This window comes from Megalobrama amblycephala, linkage group LG2 (assembly GCF_018812025.1).
Source record: "Megalobrama amblycephala isolate DHTTF-2021 linkage group LG2, ASM1881202v1, whole genome shotgun sequence".
Lineage (NCBI taxonomy): Eukaryota > Metazoa > Chordata > Actinopteri > Cypriniformes > Xenocyprididae > Megalobrama > Megalobrama amblycephala.
Genome location: NC_063045.1, coordinates 6872906 through 6896581, shown reverse-complemented (window position 1 = coordinate 6896581; position 23676 = coordinate 6872906). Strand labels below are relative to the sequence as shown.

The 23676-nt window shown below is 38.1% G+C and overlaps 1 protein-coding gene across 1 annotated transcript in view; it reads left to right on the top strand.

The window, feature by feature from the left end:
• Window positions 1-2601: 2601 nt before the first annotated feature.
• Window positions 2602-23676, top strand: part of LOC125263332 — a 35519-nt gene continuing 14444 nt past the window's right edge. The window contains exons 1-3 of the mRNA XM_048182328.1: window positions 2602-2674; window positions 3055-3366; window positions 3579-3890. Coding sequence (XP_048038285.1) covers window positions 2617-2674; window positions 3055-3366; window positions 3579-3890 — 682 coding nt within the window. The 5' untranslated portion in view covers window positions 2602-2616. The remainder of the gene's footprint in view (window positions 2675-3054; window positions 3367-3578; window positions 3891-23676) is intronic.

Here is a 23676-nt window from a genome sequence, read left to right as displayed (position 1 = left end):
CAGCAGCTAGAGAATGATAATGTTAAAGAGTCAAGAGCCCAACTAAAGCAGACACTGGTCACCACGATGGTGACTGCAAACTTCAATACATTTTTATTTTCAATAAAACATCAACATCCAAATCTGTTAATTCTCAACAAGAACTTCTGTACATGTATGGAAGAAATAATGTCTAACTGGTTTGTGAACTGGTTTCACACTCAGTGTGGCTGAAGTCAGTTGTAGTTCTTCTCTTTTTTCTGGTCTTGTTTCTCTGTCCTTCAGTGATTCTGCTTATCAGGTGTTCGTCAGTGTCTGAATTCACTCACTTATTTTAATTCACTCTGTCAAGTGTACTATATTAGTGAACTAATGTAGGGAATAGTGAATGAGGGTATAGGGTGTGATTTGGCACAGTGTCGACTTTAACTCACAGTATATTCCTGTAGGCTACTTTCTAGAAAATGACAAATATTATGAGTTTTTGAGTTACTTTCACCAAAATAACCACAGAAGTACAATAACCAGTCAAAAGTTTTTGAACTGTAAGATTTTTTTTTTTATGTTTTTTTTAAAAAAAAGTCTCTTCTGTTCACCCTTTCCCTTTCCTGACAACTCAAAATGCCAAGGATCCCCTAAATATAATAATCCCCTTTCAGGAAATATAATTCCCTTTCTAAATGATGAAAGCAGCTACATTTTTACATATATAAAGATCCACTTATACTGTGTGAAAAAATATTAGGCATCTTAAATATAAATATAAATTGTTGTTTTCTAAATGAAATAATTGGCTTTTATATGGTCACTGTAGTGGAGCCAAAATAAATTAAATAAAATATTATCTGAAAGTATATTTTCTTTCCATTAAGTTACTTTTTTTTCTACACAGCAAAAACTGCAGTGTTAAATTAACTCTCCTGGGAGTACATGTGAGACCATACTCAAGAGTGTTAAAGTGTTAAAATAAGAGTGTTAAATGAACACTGAAAAGTGTTAAAGTTAATGAGATAATTAAGTGAATAATTGAGTGATGATTGACCATTATTGAAGACACCTGATGATAACAAGCAGAATCACCAAAGGGGAAAATCACAATTTTTAAGCCACCATCGTGGAGATGAGGGTTTGTTTTAGTTGAGCTCTTGACCCTTGACTTTTTAAAATGAAATTTAGTTTGGGCTGTTTTAACTGAGTTTTAACATCCAGACAAACAAATGGAAAACTGATCAGGTGGTGTTGGTTATGTTTTCACATAATCATTATTTGATCTGAATCACTGAACTCATTTAGAGCCCAATCTCTGAGTTAGATTTACATTATTGATTACAGCAGCACTGTGATTCTACAGCACAAGATCAGCTTTATCAATATAATCTGAAGGATTTCACAAACAGTTGCTCTGATCAAAAAAAAAAAAAAATCTTTCTCTTAGGCACACGCAGACATCAAGAATCAGCCTGTGAATCTCAACAGTGGTGAGAATAATAAACCATGTTGCAGTGCATTCTGGGTGCCACCAATCAAAATTCTCCAACACCAATCTCCCATCATGCATTGCTGCATGAATAAATTATGAGCTGAATTGTCTTAGTAATTTTCTTTATTCTCATATTTTATTTTGTTCCGTTTATGCGACTTTTTAGTAGCTTGTTTTCTAATATTCAGAGTTGATCTGTTGATCAGAATATGTTGCTTGTCACCGTCCTTGAGATTCACAGGCTGATTCTTGATGTCTGTGTGTGCCTAAAAGAAAGATTTGTTTTTTTTTTGCTCAGAACAACTGTTTGTGAAATCCTTCAGATTATATTGATAAAGCGGATCTTGTGCTGCTGTAATCAATAACGTAAATCTAACTCAGAGATTGGGCTCTAAATGAGTTCAGTGATTCTGATCAAATAATGATTATGTGAAAACATAACCAACACCACCTGACCATTTTTTCCACTTATTTGTCTGGATGTTATAACTCAGTTAAAACTGCCCAAACAAAATTTTATTTTAAAAAGTCAAGGGTCAAGAGCCCAACTAAAACAAACCCTCATCTCCACGATGGTGGCTTAAAAATTGTGATTTTCTCCTTTGGTGATTCTGCTTGTTATCATCAGGTGTCTTCAATAATGCTCAATCATCACTCAATTAATCACTTAATTATCTTATTAACTTTAACACTTTTCAGTGTTCATTTAACACTCTTATTTTAACACTTTTACTCTCTTGAGTATGGTCTCACATGTACTCCCTGGAGAGTTAATTTAACACTGCAGTTTTTGCTGTGTACCCACTATTAGCGTAACAACAAAAAACATTAAATTTAAATTAATGGACGGTGACACATTAACAAGCCTGTTTATTTCTGCTTGATATACAGTGGTTTTGACTTAAACTTTGTTCACTGCTTGTTTTTCTGGCCTTTGACAACCTGTGTGCTGATTGCCTGAACTTTGCCTGTTTCTGGTTTTGAAAATGTAAGATCAGCAAAAGCTTGTTGATTTTCATTATGTAAAAGAGAATGGACATGCGAGTTTAAACTGATGGAGGTCAGGGGAGGATTCACACACAACCAGATAAATATCACAGTTCAGTCATGTTTTAGATCAGACACTTGACTAGTGTTGTGAGCTTTTCAGTGATCTGATGGAGAAAATGTTTCTCAAATTAGTTTTGCTCTGTTTGTGTCTGTGGCGTCTGGATGGTGAGTTTTAAATGTGATTTTTATGGCTTCAATTGCTTCTGTTCTGGTTAGATTACTTAGAGAAGATTAACAGTCACCGTTATGTTATTTTAGAAATAACTGAACTATGATTTTACTGTGAGATCAAGTTTAAATTAAGGTATTGTGTGTAAGTCTGTGACCCATCGAATTATCTAACAATAGTAGGCACTGTATTGAGCTAATCTTAATCCTACCGTCAGTACATTATGTGTATAATCACATAATTTTGCTGGGTCACAGAATTCGGCACAACAACTCTTATTTGAGTAAAAGTCTCTTGTTTCTTCTTCTTTTTTATATTTATTTATTGGTCCATATAAAAATGTAATCTTTAATCTGCGAAAAACTCTGTTCTTCAGGTGCGTTTGGTTTTATTGACGGAAAACAAATATCAGTGAGGGAGGGAGAGACAGTCACTCTAAACCTTGGTCCTGGTAATCTGAGGGTTGATGTTATTGTTTGGTGGAAGTTTGCAAAAACTTTAATAGCTGAAATCCATAAACAGGCCAAAAAATTAACTGTATATGATGATATTCTTGATGGGAGATTCAAAGACAAACTGAAGCTGAACAAACATTCTGGATCTCTGACCATCTCAAACGTCAGACCTGAACATTCTGGACGTTATGGGATCAACGGAACAAACAAACACTTTGTTCTCACTGTCTATGGTGAGTTAAATATTTGTTTTACATCTGTTATTTTTTAATCACCAGATCCAGTATTAGTCCACACAACATTTTGCACCTTTTATGTCTGCTCTGTTGTTTTATATTCATCATTTCTTATTTAAATTTCAAGCTATTTACTTTTGTAAACAATCATAAAGTTATTTAAAGGTCTTACACTTTCTATTTTTTCTCTATGTTTGGTGACGATGCAGCAAAGCCAGTCTTGGTGAATGAGGGAGATTCAGTCACTCTAAACTCTGGTCGGAATGAATTGAAGGCTAATAATCGGATTGAGTGGAGGTTTGGAGATTCTAACACTTTAATAGCTAAAATGAATAAACAGGACGACAGCATCACTATATATGATGATGTTCTTGGTGGGAGATTCAAAGACAGCCTAAAGGTGGACAAACAAACTGGATCTCTGACCATCACAAACACCAGAAGGAAACATGATGGAGAATATAGAATACGGATACATGGAGCAAATTTTGCATCAAAAAAAATTAGAGTTTCTGTCTATGGTGAGCAGAGATCATTTGTCCTGTTTTTCAAATATTCTTATTTTAAGGTCTGTTTACATATTGAATTGTTAAATCATTTTATAATTTGAAATGACAGACCATTTAAACACATTGAACCAAAAATAAGATTGTTTATTACATTTGCTCATATTTGTTTATTCTCTCATGTTTTCTAGATCGTCTGCCTGTTCCTGTCATCAGCAGTAACGTTTCACAATGTTCTATAACAACATTATGTTCATTGGTGTGTTCAGTGGTGGATGTGAGTCATGTGACTCTCTCCTGGTACAAAGAAAACAGCATATTGTCCAGCATCAGTGCATCTGATCTCAACACCAGTCTCTCTCTACCTCTGGACGTGGACTTTCAGGATCAAAACTCCTACAGCTGTGTGCTGAGCAATCCCACCAGCAGGCAGACTAAACATCTGGACCTCATTCATCAATGTCACACATGTTCAGGTTTGTCAATGTGACTTTATTCCTCCCACTCTGTGAAGCTGTGATATGATTGGTCCTCTCTGCTCTTGTGGGCGTGACTATGTCATTGATCTGGTTTATGACATCAGATTCAGAAAAGCATAATCCCCTGTGTGATGAAATATTAGGCACAGTATCGGCCTTTCACTTGAAATGGGCCTTGAAACAGAAGGAGCCTCTGCCTGTGCTTCACTGTAAAATCCAATAAGTAACCCTTACTTAAAAAAAGCATGCAGACCGATTGCCTTGAAAAAACCAAGTAAGGTGAAATAGGAATAGTATGTAGAACTAACAAGTGCCTGTCTAGTATTGTACACTTACAAGAGAGTTCCAGTAACTTAAAACAAATTTGTACCCTTGTGATTTGTACCTTAAGAGACCAGTTTTGTACCTTTGGTGACAATTTTGTACCTTTATTTAATAGTACAAAAATTGACTCTTCAAAAAGGGTACAAAATTGGCTTTGACAGCGTACAATCGTTGACTATAATGAGATATATATATATTTTACACACACGCTGAATTAAAATCAGAATTTATTAAATCCTTTTCTTTTTCACATTTTACAACATTTCATTTTAAACACATTTTTAAACATTCCATATGAGTCCATCTTGCCGGGTGTTAAAAAGTAACACTGAAGCAGTGTTAAAGTTAATGAGATAATTGATTGATGATTGAGTGATGATTGACAATTAGTGGAGACACCTGATGATGATAAGCAGAATCACTGAAGAAACAACAAGAGAAAAAGAGAGAGACACAACAACTACAACTGACTTCCAGCCATTAAACATTATTACATTTATTATTAACCAGTTTGATTTGATTTCTGTCATACATCAACAAAAGTTCTTACCGAGAATGAACAGATGTTTAGATGTTAATGTTTTAATGAAAGTTTAGTTTGAAGTCACCATGATGGTGAAAAGCATTTCCTTTAGTTGGGCTCTTGACTCTATTTATTCACATTAATTTATCTCTGGCTGCTCCAACTTTGTGTTTGTAAAGCACATTTGTTATGGCCAGAAAAACTATGATCTGAGCTGTGTTTCCAAAAGTGCTGTGAGCCAAAGTTCATCAATTTAGGTTCACAATGCTTTGGGAGCACAGTCATAATGGTTGTGTTTTCTCATTGTGAAATGGTCAGATTCATTGGTGACATCCAGTATTGACTAGTGATATAGATTTTATATTATTTCTTTATAGTAAATCACTGTTACCGCTTGAGATCCAGCAGAGCTTTTATGATCTGAAGGGTTTTTTTCAAACACACACAGACATCAAGAATCAGCATATGACCCTCAACAATGGTGACAATCAAACAAAGTGCTTCATGTTGCAGTACATGATGGGAGCCACCAATCAAAACTCATCCATGGCTCCCATCATGCATTGCTGCATGAATAAATTATGCAGCTGAATTGTCCTGTAATTTTCATAGATTGTTCATGTTTGCTTTATTTTTCTGTTGTTTTGTTGTGACAGTAGCTTGTTTTGTGATGTTCAGAGTTGATCTGTTTGTCAGTATTTTGTATTTATTTATCGTCACCGTTCTTGAGAATCATATGCTGATTCTTGATGTCTGTGTGTGTTTAAACACTGAAGCTTCAGTGCATAATGTATTATTCTTAAAAAAAAAAAAAAAGGAAAAAAGTCATACTGTTGTTGGATCTCAAGCTGTAAAATCACAGGACTACAGTCATTAACACTAAAGCTACACATCAAGCACACAGTCAGAGATTTAGACTCTAAATGACATCAGGCCATCACATGATGATTATATCATCAAATTGTATTATGACTGTATCATATTTTCTCTGACCATAACAAATGTGCTTTACAAACACAAAGTTGGAGCAGCCAGAGAAAAATTAACAATAAAAGGTAAAGAGTCAAGAGCCCAACTAAAGCAAACGCTGACCTCTTTCATGGTGACTTGAAATGAAACTCCATAAAACATAAATTAACACCTTTTTTCTCTCTTTCCTTCAATGATTCTGCTTATTAACATCAGGTGTCACCACTAATTGTCAATCATCACTCAATCATCAATCAATTATCTCATTAACTTTAACACTGCTTCAGTGTTACTTTTTAACACCCGGCAAGATGGACTCATATGGAATGTTAAATGAAAAGGATTTAATAAATTCTGATTTTAATTCAGTGTGTGTGTGTGTAAAATATATATATATATCTCATTATAGTCAACGATTGTATGCTGTCAAAGCCAATTTTGTACCCTTTTTGAAGGGTCATTTTTTGTACTGTTAAATAAAGGTACAAAATTGTCACCAAAGGTACAAAACTGGTCTCTTAAGGTACAAATCACAAGGGTACAAATTTGTTTTAAGTTACTGGAACTCTCTTGTAAGTGTACAATACTAGACAGGCACTTGTTAGTTCTACATACTATTCCTATTTCACCTTACTTGGTTTTTTCAAGGCAATCGGTCTGCATGCTTTTTTTAAGTACGGTTTACTTATTGGATTTTACAGTGTTGAAAAAGAGCCCTTCCCCGGGCAGCACACACCACACCAGGGTCAGAAATTAACAGGGCCTTGGGGAAAAATTCAATATGTATAGGGCAAATGTTTTTAATATTTATAACAGTATATTTTTCCCAAATATCAGCAGGATCGCAAGCTGGCCTCTGTTACACGAGCATCAGTGATAAATCCACGTTTTTGAATGAATCTGTTTAATTGAATGACTCACTCATTAAAGGGTTAGATCACCCAAAACTGAAAATTCTGTCATTAATTACTCACCCTCTTGTCGTTCCAAACCTGTAAGACTTCTGTTCATCTTCAGAACACAAATGATCTTTTTGATGAAATCTGAGAGCTTTCTGTCCCTCCATAGACTGCCTTCACAACTGAAACTTTGATGCTTCAAAAAAGATTGTAACTATATTAATCCATAAGAATTTAAGAATTTTCTGAAGAGACATGATCTCTTTATATGGTGAACAGATTGAATTTAGGCTTTTATTCACATGTAATCTTCATTTGTGTTCCGAAGATGAATGAAAGTCTTACGGGTTTGGAACAAAATAAGGGTGAGTAATTCATGATAGAATTTACATTTTTGGGTGAACAAACCATTTAAGACAATGATTTGCCACCACCTACTGGCAGTTTTATTTCATTTAATTTTTTCTTCATCATTTAATTTTTCTATATTTGTATCTGGCGCCTGTGGTTGATAAAATCACACCCGCCGTCCAACATGCCGCAGGAAAGACTATCCACACTTGGACATCACTATAAGGCCGTGTGTCCACCAATGCTAAGGTCAGTGTATTCTTTCAATTGTTTTCAATGGGAGAACTGGATATTTAAAAAGGGCAGCATTGTGGCAAGCGCCGAGCATCTATTTCATGCTGTGCCGAAGTGCACTCAACTTGCCCGAAGCTTGGTGTTTTCAGCTGGCTAAAGACATTTCAGTGGACACACGGCCTAGGGATAAATTTATTTAGTTGTAGCAACACTCCGTCATTGGAAAGCCAAATTTTAAATGTCAAAATATAAGTAAGCGTAAAATTTTTGGTCTTGATGTAGCCTATTCATATTCATATTCATATTGTATCACTAATTTCCAGAGGTGGACATTCCAGGGGTCAGAAAGTAAAAGTCCTGCCATATTTTTATCTCATCCACTGAAGCATTAATGAGATAATTAAGTGATAAATTGAGTGATGATTGAGCATTATTGAAGACACCTGATGATAACAAGCAGAATCACCAAAGGAGAAAATCACAATTTTTAAGTTACCATCATCGAGGTCAGGGTTTGTTTTAGTTGAGCTCTTGATCCTTGCCTTTTTAGTATTAGATTTTATTTGGGCGGTTTTAACTGCATTAAAACCTACCAGAAAAGCAAAGTTAAAAAATGCTCAGGTGTTGTTGGTTATGTTTTCTCAAAATCATTATTTGATCTGAATCACTGAACTCATTTAGAGCTCAATCTCTGAGTTAGATTTACATTATTGATTACAGCAGCACTGTGATTCTGCAGAAGATCAGCTTATCAATACAGAATTTTTTTAAAAAAAAAGTTGTCCTTATCACAAAAAAAAAAAAAAAAAAATTTTTAGGCACACACAGACATCAAGAATCAGCCTGTGAATCTCAACAACGGTACAAGCAACATATTCTGATCAACAGATCAACTCTGAACATTAGAAAACAAGCTACTAAAAAGTCACAGAAAAACAGCAAAATTTTAATAGTGAGAATAAATGAAATTACTAAGACAATTTAGCTCATAATTTATTCATACAGCAATGCATGATGGGAGCCATGGATGAATTTTGATTGGTGGCTCCCAGAATGCACTGCAACATGCTTTATGATGGCCGCCACTGTTGAGATTCACAGGCTGATTCTTGATGTTTGTGTGTTTAAATGAGCTCTGTTTTTTTTTTTTTTAAACTCTTAAAAAAAAAAAAAAAAAAATGTATTGTAAAAGCTGATCTTGTGCTGCAGAATCACAGTGCTGCTGTAATCAATAATGTAAATCTAACTCAGAGATTGGGCTCTAAATGAGTTCAGTGATTCAGATCAAATAATGTTTATGTAAAAACATAACCAACAACACCTGATCATCTTTTCTCTTTGCTTGTCTGTTTGGTTTTAATGCAGTTAAAACTGCCCAAATAAAATCTAATACTAAAAAGTCAAGGGTCAAGAGCTCAACTAAAACAAACCCTGACCTCGATGATGGTAACTTAAAAATTGTGATTTTCTCCTTTGGTGATTCTGCTTGTTATCATCAGGTGTCTTCAATAATGCTCAATCATCACTCAATTAATCACTTATTTATCTCATTAATGCTTCAGTGGGTGGAATAAAAATATGGCAGGACTTTTACTTTCTGACCCCTGGAATGTCCACCTCTGCTAATTTCTATGAAATCACTTATCTAATCCCTGTTCTCAAATTTTATTTCTTTGCTCTCCAGACACTTTTTCAGGCTTTTGGTCAACAAGCCTGTTCATGTCTGCTTGATTTTGACTTAAACTTTGTTCACTGCTTGTGTTTGTCTTTCCTCTGACAACCTGTCTACTGATCGCCCGAACTTTGCCTGTTCCTGGTTATATTTATATTATATTATATTATATTATATAACTTCTCTCAAGGTCATCTCAATTGTAAGGATCCTTGGAAGGATCCTTTGTTCAGCTCAATTTGAAGGCTGGATCAAATGTATCCTTCACAACCTTCAATCACCCACAATCCTTTGTACGCATTCCAATTCACAAAAATAAACTGATGGAAAATGAGTCGGTACTGAAATGATCTGAGTTTATGAAGAAACGTAAGACAAAAATAATGTTTTGGACATGAAAGCATAACCAGATAGCAAGCAATGTTCAAAATAACGTTAAATCGATGTTAATGTGTCAACGTTAACCGCATTGAATCAGTACCACTTTTGCACCCGCAATTAATGTTGAAATTAATCAAAAAAACAATGGTAATGGCATTGAATCAATGTTACAATGTGAAGTTTGTTCAACATCATGCTTGAACTCTCAGAAAATGAAACACAACTACAACTGACTTAAAGCCACACAGCCTGAAATCAACTGAAGATAAAGAAGACAATAAATCTCTCAAGATCTCAGCAGAAGCTCTTTTTGAGAATAAACAGAGGTTAATTCATGACTCCACAGGAAGTTTCCTCATTCCTCGTTCATTGTGGTGCAATTAGAGAATTGAGATGTCCTTCAAGATGGCTGAGTTCGATTGGTTTCCAGACCACGAGCTGCAGGACGGAGGGCGAGGAAACGAGGACGCATTAATTTGAGTATTGAGAGGCACCCCTGGACTTGGAAGGACGCAGTCTCGGTAGGATGCAGTCTTCCATTTGAGAAGCACCTGCATTCTGATTGGCTGCATATACTCGAGCCATTCACAAATGTCAACACTGTGTAACCACAGATGCAAACGATCTCACTATATTTATGTGCAGAACTCGCATTTCGTAATTAGCTTCCTGGACTTTTTAACCTCTTATTTTGTTAAAATTATTAACATTTGCCCACAGCTGTATCTATTTCTCATTTCCTTCAGCTTCTTTGTACCAATGAAAATATTTTTCATTTCACATTTAAATGATTAAAATAATTTTAGTGAAGTTTCATTAAGGTTTAATCTGTGACAAACTCTGTGTTCTTCAGGTGTTTCTGATGATTATGGTGAAAGAGAGTCAGTGTTTGTGAAGGATGGAGATTCAGTCACTCTAAACTCTGATCTTACTGAAATAAAGGATGATGATGTGATTTGGTGGAAGTTTGGATATGAAAACATTTTAATAGCTGAAATCAATAAACGGTCGACAGATTCACTGTATATGATGATGTTCTTGATGGGAGATTCAGAGACAGACTGAAGCTGGACAATCAAACTGGATCTCTGACCATCACAGACATCAGAACTGAACATACTGGATATTTTAAAAGAAGGCTTAACTTTGTGAGCAAGAGATTCTTTCTTTTTGTTCAAGGTGAGTTAAATACGTGTTTCACCTGTTTTATTTAATAAGCACAAAGATTCAATTATTATTCCAAACACCAAAAATATATATGTAATTTCAAATTCAAATTATGATCGCTGTCTCTGTTTGTTCTTTGTGTGTTTGGTGATACAGATGAAAAATCAGCGAAGGAGGGAGATTCGGTCACTCTGGACTCTGGTTTTACTGAATTGGTGGAGGATGAATTTATTCAGTGGGTTTTTATCCCTGAAATCAAAGATGCTATAGTAGTGGCTGATTCTTTCACTGTATATAAAGATGCTGCTGGTGGGAGATTCAGAGACAGCCTAAAGGTGGACCAAAAAACCGGATCTCTGACCATTACAAACATCAGACCTGAACATGCTGGAGGTTATGGACTAATTACCACAAGTGTGTTCAAGAGTTTCAATCTTATTGTCTCTGGTGAGTTAAATATCAGTTTCACATGTTTTATTTACTGCAGCTTTAAATTAGATCTAAAGAAGTATCTTACTTAGATGTCGTTTTATCCTTAAAATGGTCAAATCTGGATTTATTTTTAACTCACTGCCTATCAGTTAATGGAGACATTAACGTTTATTCAGTGAGCTGATCTCAGTTTGATGTTTTTATTCCTCAGACCCTGCGAAGGTTTGATCCGATTGGTCCTCTCTGCTCTGGTGGGCGTGGCTTCTGTCATTCTGGTTTATGTCATCAGAGAAGAGCTGAACAAGATCAAGCACATATTCACACATCAGGAAACTAAATGATGATGTCTTTTCTCTAACTATTTCAATCATTTATCAATTTTCGTTTATTTTTAATTACTTTATATATTCTTCTGCTGGTATCGATGTTCATTTGTCGGTGGCTCATTTCCAACCTAGAAGTTGATTTTGAGAACAAAAAGCAACAAATTCTCACATTAAATGCAAGTGTTTGTTATTCAATCACACACCGTGTTTGAGAGCAAGATAATTATATTGTATTAAAAACTCGAAGATCGCAAATAAAAAGTCTGTTTTAATTACAAAAATAAAGTAATTAATAGCAAAACTCTTTGCAGTGTGAGTACATTTTTCTTTTTCTTGCTTTCTTTAGGCTTTCTTGGCCATGTTCCTTTGATCCTAATATTCCTAATATAAAAATTATAGTTAGAGATCGACCAATATATCCTACTCAGCAAAGTCTTGTCCAGAAGACATCTTTTCAACGTCTTTGTCACAAAAGTCGTGCGTTGAAAATATGTCCACTTAGGAGCAGAATTAAAGTTTTTATTACGTCTTTTATTGATGTCTTGTAATTGTCCAATAAAGACGTTAATGGAATCTCTGTAGGTTAAAAAAAAACAAACAAACAAACAAAAAAAAAAAACAGCCACGGATCCATCCATACGCAGCAAAATCCCCAGTCTTAAATGAACACCCCTCAGTGTACATATGTGTCCACACCACAGGGTGTTAAAGTAACACTGATGCAGTGTTAAAGTTAAAATGAGATGGTTATTAATTAAGTGATGGTTGAAAATTAGTAGTGACACCTGATGATAATAACTGAAGGAAAGAGAAACAAGAAGAACAGAAAAAAAGAGACACAACAACTACAAGTGACTTCCACTTATTGCACTTATTACTAATCAGGGGTGTGTTTCCTGAAAGCATAGCTAACAAACTGGTCATAACTCCCATTGAACTCTATTGGTAATGACGGTGTTACGGTTTTAGTGTTGCAGAGATGAGGCATCAACGGAAATCCACAATAGATGGGCTTTATTAATCTAGCGACGAGAGACAACATCCAAAACACATCATATAACAATTAAGAACAGACAAGGAGTGCTGATGATTAAGTCCAGGTGTAGGTGATGAGTGATGGTGAGTAGGGATGGGACGAAATATCGTTTGACAAAATATCGCGATACAAAACGTGACGAAACGCATCGAGGTCGGAAAAAATGGATCGCGAAATAAAGATAGATGGCACTGCTGCATGATTTGCGTAGTATATAAATAATTTAGTGTATTATATTTGTGTGTATGTATATGGGGCAGACATACAGTCTATGGTGGCAGGGTAAAAAAACTAAATGAAAAAAAAAAAATTATATCCGGGGAACGGTGCGGTACGTCGTAACGTCAAGACAGCGCATGTTGCAATAACAACACTGCAGCGAGCTAACAAATATTATTAGCATTAGCACCAACTGCCTTGCCCCCAAACAGCCGACCATGGAGTCAAATGAGGTCGAAATTGAGGACGCTCCGCCTGGATACAAGTCATATGTCTGGCAGTATTTTGGCTTTCTCATTAAAAAAGACAAAGACGGCAATAGAGTAACTGACAAGACTAAGACTGTGTGTAAGCTATGCCATGCTGTCATTCCGTACACCACATCCAACACATCAAACATGAACCACCACCTTCAACGTCACCATAAAAATGTGAAGACGGCCCCGGAGAAAACGAGCCTACCGAAGGGACAGCTGACCATGAAACAAGCGCTGACACCAACTCTACCTCCGTCAAGTCCGCGTGCAAAACAGATAACCAGGCTCATTGCCGAATTCATAGCGGACTATATGGCTCCATTTAACATGTAGAGAACAGAAAATTCATCCAAATGTTCAATGTGCTGGAGCCCAAGTTTAAGATGCCATGTCGAGGACATTTTTCAGAGAAGGTAATCCCGGAATTTACAATGAAAGCCAAACAAAACGTGAAAGAGTATCTAAAAAATGCCGACTGTGTCGCCCTGACCACCGACAGCTGGACCTCGCGTGCAACACAGAGTTATATAACCATCACGGCAGAAGTCATCAACGAGAAATGGGAGAGAAAAAGCTTTGTGTTGCAAACTCGTGAGCTAAGTGAAAGTCATACTGGTGTTAACATAGCTCACGTGTTGAGAAATGCACTGAGTGAGTGGGAGCTAACGAGGCCACAAACAACCATTGCTTGTGTCACAGACAACGCGAGCAACATGGACATTGCTGTGAGAGAGAGCGGTCTCCACCCTCACATCAAGTGCTTAGCGCATGTTGTGAATCTGGCCAGTAAGCGAGGCTTGGCTGTATCCCGCGTCGCGCGCCTTCTTGGTCGTGTGCGAAGAATAACTACATTCTTTCACAAGAGCACCACGGCCACCGCCATCCTGACCAACAAGCAAACCCAGGTAGAGCTGCCTCGGCATAAACTTATCACCGATGTCCAAACCAGGTGGAATAGCACACACGACATGCTGGCGCGCTACCTGGAGCAACAAGCAGCTGTCTCAGCTGCACTGAGCTGCCCAGGAATCCGAAGGAATGCGAGAGAAATTGACACTCTGGATAACAGTGATATATCAGATGTCGAGGACATAGTGAAACTGCTTAAGCCACTGAAGACAGCCACAACAGTTGTCTGTGATGAAAAAGAGCCCACTGTTTCACTGATAATCCCACTGAAGTTCATGATCGAGCAAAGCATGTCACCAGACGAAAATGACACACAGACCATTGCCAACATGAAAAGCGCCATTCTACTCGACATCTCGGACCGGTACTCGGGGGACTGTAATGACATGCTGCAGGAGTGCACTGCGCTTGACCCATGATTCCTGAATGATGAACAACGCGAGTCCGTCTATGCCCGAATACGTGAAAAAGTTTCAGCACTTCATGAGCAGCGCAACCAGGTAGGCTAACTTTTATTGAAAAAAAAAAAAAGAGGTGCCCTGTATGTGTAGGCCAGAGCCCGAAAACTTATTTCTCATATTGTTTTTTTTATTAGTCGATGAGAGAGAGAGAGAGAGAGAGAGTCTCTGTGTGCGTGTGTCTGTGAGAGAGGGAGGGAGTGAAGGATTGAAAGACAGAAATGTTTGAGCTAGTTTTATTTTATTTTTTTCAGACCAGTGACATCATGAAAGAACCACTAGGGCCAGTGCTTCAATATCAGGTGCAGCAGCAGAGCAGGCCAGGGTCATGGTTGAGGCAGCACAGGGAGCAGAGCAGAGCCAGGAAGAGCCAGTGGAGGGAGAAAGGCAGATGCAGGACGTGACATAGCCTCCCCCACCAAAAAAGACAGCGTTAGAAGATCTCCTTGGGAGCTCCTACACTACTGTTGTTGAGACAGTGCAGTCCAGCAGAGGGATTGAAATGGAGATACTCTCCTACAGAAATGGGATTCCTATCCCACTCAACAGTAGTCCACTTGAGTGGTGGAAAGTTAATGCATATGCTTACCCCATACTTGCCCCCCTGGCCAAAGCCTACCTTTGCATTCCTGCTACTTCAGTGCCCAGTGAGCGTGTCTTTTCCACAGCAGGAGACATTGTGTCTGCTCAAAGATCACTGATTACACCAGAACATGTTGATATGTTAGTTTTTTTGAAGAAGAACCAGTCCTGAGATAACTTAACCTAGGATTAGAGCAGCACTAAGGGAGTGTTCTTGTTTGTGTTTGGCCAGTTAGGCCTTGTGTTTCCCTGTGTGCAGCTGAAACAAAAATAAATAAGTTGTTGTTATACAGTAATATTTCCTTCTTTTTTTTTTCTTTTTTGATATCGTATCGTGACGTATCGTATCGTGACCCTGGCATATCGAGGTGCATCGTATCGTGAGTTTAAGTGTATCGTCCCATCCCTAATGGTGAGGAGCTGACAAGGGAAGTGAGTGCAGGTGAGGAGACAAGAGGATCATGGGAATAGGAGTCCGGAGAACAAGGGATATGTGACATTACCCCCCCCCTCCCGGTAGGCGTGGCCTCACGCCGTAGATGAAACACCGGGGAGGGGGGGTGGGTAGGAGTGGAGGTCTCCAGGGCGGGTCCATGAGCCAAGGCGGGTCAGGAGACGTGGGCCGCCTCGGCGGGTCAGGTGTAGCGGGCAGCCATGGCGGGTCAGGAGCCATGGGAAGCCATGGCGGGTCAGGAGCCTTGGGCGGCCATGGCGAAGCCCTACCCACATGTGTGGTCCTCACATGTTCCCCACCCACGGGTACTTGCCCCCCCCCCAAAAAGTACTTGGGGAGGTTTAGGATAATTATGAGGAGTCCAAGGAACGTAGTGGATTTGTGGGCGGAGGAACATGGAGCTGGCTTGGCGGCACATGGAACGGCTGGTTCGGTGACTGAGTCAGGAGCGGAGGGCTTGGCGGCTGAGGCAGGAGCGGAGGGCTCGGCGGCTGAGACTGGAGATACTGGCTCGGCGGCGGAGACTGGAGATACCGGCTCGGCGGCGGAGACTGAAGATACCGGCTCTGCGGCGGAGACTGGAGATTGGAGACTGGAGACACTGGGAGAGAGGTCCAGTCCATCCCCTCAAAGACGATTAAAATCCCCACAGGCACTGGAGCTGGCTCTGTGGAGACTGGAGCGGCTTGCTCGGCGGCGGCTGGAGCTGAGGGCTCGGCGGCGACTAGCGGCCAGGAGTAGGCAGGACCGTTGAAGCGGTATGTGCAGGGTTCTGGGGTGAGGTGAGCTGGTGATGCCCGATAAGCTGCTGATGGGGCTGGACAAGGACTCTGGTTCTTTTGAATTTTATCCACTTCAAAATTAGAACCATTTAAAAGGAGAATTAAATTTAGAGAATCGACTAAGGAGAAATTACAGGCTGGTTCGTTATAACGGATTACGTCCTTGTCCAGTCCCATCAGAAACACAGCATTACGGCATGCATCAGTCCAGCTCACCAAATAAGAGACCTCCAAAAACTCCTCCACATACCTCTCCAACGGCCTGCCACTCTGCCGCAAAAGGCAAAGTCTTTCATCCGCCTTGAGAGGCTTCGGGGGAACAGGAGTTAGGAAAATACCCATCCTTTTAATTGTGGAAGTCCAGCGGTATCGGTCTGTTCTTCTGTTACGGTTTTAGTGTTGCAGAGATGAGGCATCAACGGAAATCCACAATAGATGGGCTTTATTTATCTAGCGAAGAGAGACAACATCCAAAACACATCATATAACATTTAAGAACAGACAAGGAGTGCTGATGATTAAGTCCAGGTGTAGGTGATGAGTGATGATGAGGAGCTGACAAGGGAAGTGAGTGCAGGTGAGGAGACAAGAGGATCATGGGAATAGGAGTCCGGAGAACAAGGGATCTGTGACATACGGAACTTGAGACCATAGTTCTCTCTGGGAATCACACCCAAGTATGACTTTATTTCTCTCTTACATCTACACAAGTTCTTATTGAGAATTACCAGAAGTTTAGATATTAATATTTTAATGAAATTTTTGTCTGAACTCACCATGATGGAGTTCAGTGTTTGATTTAGTTGGGCTCTAGACCCTTTACTTTTAAATATCAGTTTTCTCTGGCTGTGCCAACTTTGTGTTTGTAAAGCACATTTGATATACAATACCATCTGATCAGTTTTTCTTTTTGCAACTTTTGCTATAACAAATGTACTTCAGAAACAGACAGTTACAGTAGCCAAAACAACAACATTAAAGTTAAGCAGTCAAGGGTCCAGACAAGAGGCCAACTAAAGCAAACGGCCACCTCCAAAACGGTGACGTCAAGCTTTGTTATTTTCAATAAAACATCAACATCTAAACCTAATAAAGACTGGTTTGTAATACGTGAAGATGCTGTGATCTAGAGAGATCAGTTGGTGTTTAATGTTCTGTTATCTGAGTTTTGTGAGGTTATCATCAGGGTTCGAAATGAGGGGGGTCTGGGGGGGGTCCTGGACCCTCCATAAGTCATTAGGGACCCCCCATAAGAATTCATTTTTGGATTTTGGGGGGGGTCCCTGACAAATATATTTTAACATTAAAAATGATTGTGAAAGGTTTTAGTGACGTTTTGTATTTATAACAGTAATTAATTTATTTCCTAGCGCGAGGCAGCAATCAGGGCAGCTATTAGCCGAGTGATTGTTGTTGTGGTGCTCCCGCAGACACGTACTAGATAAACGCGGCAAAACGAGACATCACAAAGAGTGAAATCCTGAATGAAAATCCTGTAAGGGCTTCGATTGTGTTTATATCTCCATAATTGCTTATAGTAAAATATTAGGAGTTCGAGTTCCTATATCAAAAGTTGCATTAACTAGATACCCAGTGTAATGATTAGAAGAGTACGTTTGTCAACGTTTCTTGCTAGCTGTAACTTATGTGTATGAAGCCAAATGATCTGCCAGCTAACAGCAGACCTAGCAGCTAGACTAGTTATTCAAAGCTATAGCTTAACAATCTACTTGTCCAGTCAGTGATTACGAAAGATAAATCAGGACTTAATTCAAGTCTGTGAGTTGATTAAAGTGAATGTGATTTGAGCATGAATGTACAGTACATGAGAGCTTGGTAAGCTATCTAGGAAGCTAATATTATTTTTCTTAATTTAGAATCCTGCACATGGAGAGAAAAAGAGGAAAAAGAAAGATCACCGACTTTTTTCAAGGGTAAATTGTGTTTATGTGATAACATGGCTGTTGTTGGGGAAAATTGTAGATATCAGGGATGCAAAAACAGTGCGCTTTTCTGCGCCTCCCGCCTAGTGTTTCTTTTACTCTCTATGGTATCTGCAACTGCTTCAAATTCTCATCAAATTCTGCTTAAAAAAACTCCCTGTCAATACAGAACAAAATATGCTGTAGCCTATTTTGCCGTCAATACTGCCGACGTTGTCTTTGCTGTATCAGTAGGCTATATATTTATGTTAAACATCCAAATGTAGACTGGTCTGTCTGTCGGCGCACAGAGCCACGCCGTTGCAGACAGCACGTGAAGTTCGTGAACTCCGAATTCCCTTGTCTTTCTTATCTATTTGTGTTTGAACGGAAAAAAAAATAACGATGTGCTCGAAAAAATAAGTCAAAGTGCGCGTCTCAACGTGTTTCCCCGTAAACGCAGTCAGAGAAAGAAAACGGATGCGTGTCATTCCCAGTATTATGCTGCGTTCCAGGTTTCCTGAGCGCAAGGAATTGTAGCTAGATTTTTAATTTTAAAGCTGCCATAATGAGTACACCGGGTGGATTTAGAGTTAACTTCCTTGCTCAAGGACAGAATGACCTGTTATTCACTTTGTCAGGTCAGGGATTAGATTTATCTAAAGCAGTGCTTCCCAAACTGTGGGTCGCGGCCCCCCGGTGGGCCGTAGCAGTATTGCAGCGGGGCCGTGGTTAGGCTAAATCAAAATAGACGGCAGATGACCTGCTCCACTCTTCAAACACACAAAAACATTAGCCATTACAGACATAGTGTTTGAGTAAAGAAAACGCTGTACTGGTATCTGTTATTTATTTACCCTTGCATTGCAAAAAAAAAAAAAACGGAGATCTGTCTCCTTCAGGCTGTGCGCGGCGCATCATTCTGAATGGAGGCGGGGTGAAGTGACAAGGTTTCACTCAGAGCTTGAGGTTCCAATGGCATTACGAAGTTTTACTGACAAGCTCTTTGTAGTTCTTATCATTGGTTAAATATTTGTAAAAACCCTCTGTTTTAAAATAATAGTAACGAATTATAATAGAGATATGAAGTTTGGATAATTTTTCACGGCACACCTGACTGGGCTAGGCAGAGGGGTCATGCCCATTTAAAGTGAGAGGGCACGTGCCCCCTCAGATTTCTGAGCCAAGTGGATTTTGAATGCAGCTTCCAAAAGACAACAAAAATTGCCGATTAATATTTTCTGTATTAAATACAATTTGAATACAATCACACCAGTGTGATTAGATCGTTCAGTGAGTCATATCATCAGCTGCTAAATTCAGATCTGCGTTCGCTGGCTGGTGCTGAGCCAGAGACAGACGCATTTGTAAAGCTCTGCATTATAACCATAGACTGTATAACCAATCACACACAATGCTGTTGAGCTTATGAATGCAATGACCAATCAGAGGTGTTCAGATGAGTCATCGCTAAAATGCCGGTGTTTTCTTCACTCGCTCGCTGACTGAACAAAGTGCAAATATGTGTATGATTCGGTAAGATATTAATTTCACAGTATAAACAGCTTCAGTGATTTTTTTTGATCAACTTTTAATTATTTTTAACACATAACAAATAACATAATATATCCATTCAGAATAAAACTCAAGAACAACAACAGACATATAATCAATTTACATATTCCAATGAGAAAAAATGCTTTCAGTGATTTTAATGGGAGTTTTTGAGAGTGCTAGAACTAGACTGTCAGTGAAAATGTTCTTTGATGATGTAACTTGCAATGTTTTTATTTATATTAACTTGCAATGTTAAATATATAAATATATATATAAACTCAGTCGTATTAAAAATATGTTATGGCATGACATCCATATCTGTTAATTAAGTAAACAGACAGGTTTTTTATGCATATTACATTATTAGGTTAATTTGACCATCGCCCACTATAGATCATAATCTATAAAGGTGAGAATTAAGATATTTCATGATAATTCAATTTGAAAAAATAAATAAATAAATAAATAAATAACTCATGCCCCCTCAAAAATAATGAGTGCATGACGCCCCTGAAAGAGACAATCTGTTTATTAATTATATCTAATATACAACTATAACTAAATATATCTATTTACTATTGATCTATATTTTTTTAACAAAGAGGTGGTCGGGGGGGGGGGGGGGGGTGACCTTCAGAACCTTTAATAATTACATTTTAGGGGACCCCCCAAGAGTCCTAAGTCATTTCGAACCCTGGTTATCATTGTGCTGAACAGTAGAGCCTGTGCTTCAGTCAGTGATGATCCAGAAACACTGATGCTCTGCTGCACGTTGAGTCAGTAACTGTGTAGTTGCTGATGCAGTGAGTGACATTAGCTCATGCATCTGCTGTTATTAGTTAATGGTTAATTGTAAGAGATTTGCATTTTACAGAAAATGTTTTGCAATGATAATCAAGGAAATGCCTGTAAAGTGCTTTTTTTGTAAGACATTTAAGGAAAATTAGAATATAAATTATATACTATTTTACTATAATTTTACAGTTTTTATTTGTACAGCTGCTTTTTTAAGTCATTCATTTTAGCTGTAATTTTCAATTCAATTTTGGGCAGCAGGGACATTCTTACAATGTTCTGGGAACATCAAATTTCCCTAAATGTTCAGAGAATGCCCTGAATGTTCTGTGAAGGTCCGCAAAATAACGTCCCTCAACCCTAAAAAAGAACTCCATATTGTGACTGTCTCAGAACGTTTTGAGGACGTTACTAGGCAACGTCCTTGACACCAGTGGGGACGTTCCGAGGACGTTCTGGACATAAAATTTGTAGCGGTGCTGTGTCTATAGTATTATAGACTACACAACATTATAATATTACTTTCAAATTAATTTGTAAATTATTATTATTTTAAATGATTGACCCTGTTCACTCCAGCTCGACTTCAGCCCTACAGATCCAGAACCTCCAGCGCCTCCAGAACCTCTTCCTATGACCTCTGTTTTGTTTTGCCAGTGGTGAATGTGAGTCATGTGACTCTCTCCTGGTACAAAGGAAACAGTCAGCAACCAGACTCAACATCTGGACATCACTCAACTCTGTCACACGTGTTCACGGAGGGCAGCGCTGGGATTAGATGCGTTTATCTTTTTGACTTTGTCTTTTTTACTTTTAATTTTGAGGTCCTGACAGAGACGACTGTCAGCTTTTTGAAAATCAATTCTGTTTTATCACATTGTTTCTTTAGAAGTCCACGGTCATTACTGTGATTTTGTTGAAGCTGTGCTCCGATTGGTCGTCACTACTCTGATGGGCGTGGCTGCTGCGACTGCTATTGTTCTTCTGGTCAATGACATCATATCGGCAAGAGGTTAAACAGCAAACAGAAGAGATAGACTATCATAAATATTCTGACATATATTGGAGTTTTAATCTACAAATATGAAATATGTGTGGTTGAATTGTTTAGTGACAGCGAAAAAAATGCTCTCCTCTGAAGTGGAGCGGAAAAGCGTCATTACCAGAATCTGGTGTATCATTGAGGTATATTGGTGTAGTCAATATTGTTCTAAATTCCCTGTAAGAATATACGGGAAGGACTTCATGAAATCTTCATGAAAGACTTCATGTCATGAAACATCTTATAGTGTATTTCCACTGGGTGGCGCTAGTTTCCGCTATTCCGCTATTGTGTTTTTACTTTCACTTTTGCCAGCCGTTTGCTCCGCCATTTCTTCAGGTGTTAATGTGCGTGATTGAATGTAAGTTTATTATTTAATTATACAAATTATAAGTGATACATGTTTATTATGTTGTTGTGTTTAAATATTCAGTTTGTGCAACCGAATTTTACATTGTGCACTATGTTATAATATGAGAGCTATATACAGTGATTCACGTGCATATGTTCACTGCTGTTAATCCCCTCTCTGTGACATTGGTACATGCATAACTTGTCAGTAGTGTGTTACTGTTTGTTTATGTAACTTAATGTTATTGGACATACACTGATGTATATTTTTATTTTGTTCATTTCAGAAAGACCACATTTAATACCGTGCACATAACTGAATGATGCCAAATATGCAAACAAATATAAAGAGTTGAACTGTTCCATGTCTCCTGTCACGCTTCTTACCGGAGCCCCGTAGTGGATGAGCATTCACCTACCTATATTATTGGTTATAGTTCTTTTCAAATATACCTCAATATTTCATATCATTTTTTAATACCATCCTTTTTTTCTATATTGACAACAGTTTTGACTTTTCTTTATTTATGTTGCTATTTTCATTTTCTTTCATAAATGTATACAGCAACCCTGCAAATAAATAAATGTAAGAATATTTGTCATAAATCAACAGAATTAATTGAAATCTGTATACATCTATGAATCATGTGCCTATATTATAACTGCAAGGGTGTCATAATAAGAATAAACCATTAATTCAAATTCAGATTTCAATGACGGTTGAATAAAAAATAAAGCAGCCTTTATTCTGGATATATTTTTTCTGAGGCCTAATTATTGTCAACATAAGGAATTTACTATAACAAGTTCTAAACCATTAACCAAACCTCTCACCTCCAACAGGAATCACAGCATTACAAATTATATACATTGATAAAAATATTTAAAAACTTGTATTAATTGAAAACTTGTAAGCATGATATTCACAGAATGATACTTTACAAAATACAATATATTATGCAGTTATTCATATACACAAAAAGTGGGCTCTTTGCAAACCAAATTCACATTTTATAAAAGACTTTGCATAATCCTTTTACAAAAAAACAAAAACAAACAAACAAACATATGCACTGAAAACATATATTGTGTATATTTATAATTATCCATATAAATACAATAATGATTACATTATTGAGTAATTTTTGGTCTTGAAGGGGAAAAAATGTAAACAAGAAAAATGTCTCAGTTACGTATGTAACCCTCGTTCCCTGAAGGAGGGAACGGAGACGTACATCAGTAGTGACCGACGAATTGGGATATTGCTAGAGAGCCCTATCAGCTTTGAGTGAACTAAAACAGGCCAATGGAATTGGCGTGCGATATTTGCATAATGCGCACCACCTCCGAGAGGTGTATATAAATAGGAAGCAGATGCAATCGCACTCTTTTTTGCTGAGGAGACAACCTAGTCTGCACTACAGCGAGGGTACAGAAACTGTGGTGACGGGACGTACATCTCCGTTCCCTCCTTCAGGGAACGAGGGTTACATATGTAACTGAGATGTTCCCTTTCAGTCAGTCACGTTCGAGGTACGTCAGTAGTGACCAACGAATTGGGATCCCAAATAAAGCGCCACAGTTATGAACCCCTTCCAGTGCCCAGTGCCCAGTGCAAGCTCTAGCCACACGGTGCACCAATGGGATGGGGAAGGGGGCGAGCTTACGCCAAGAGAGTCT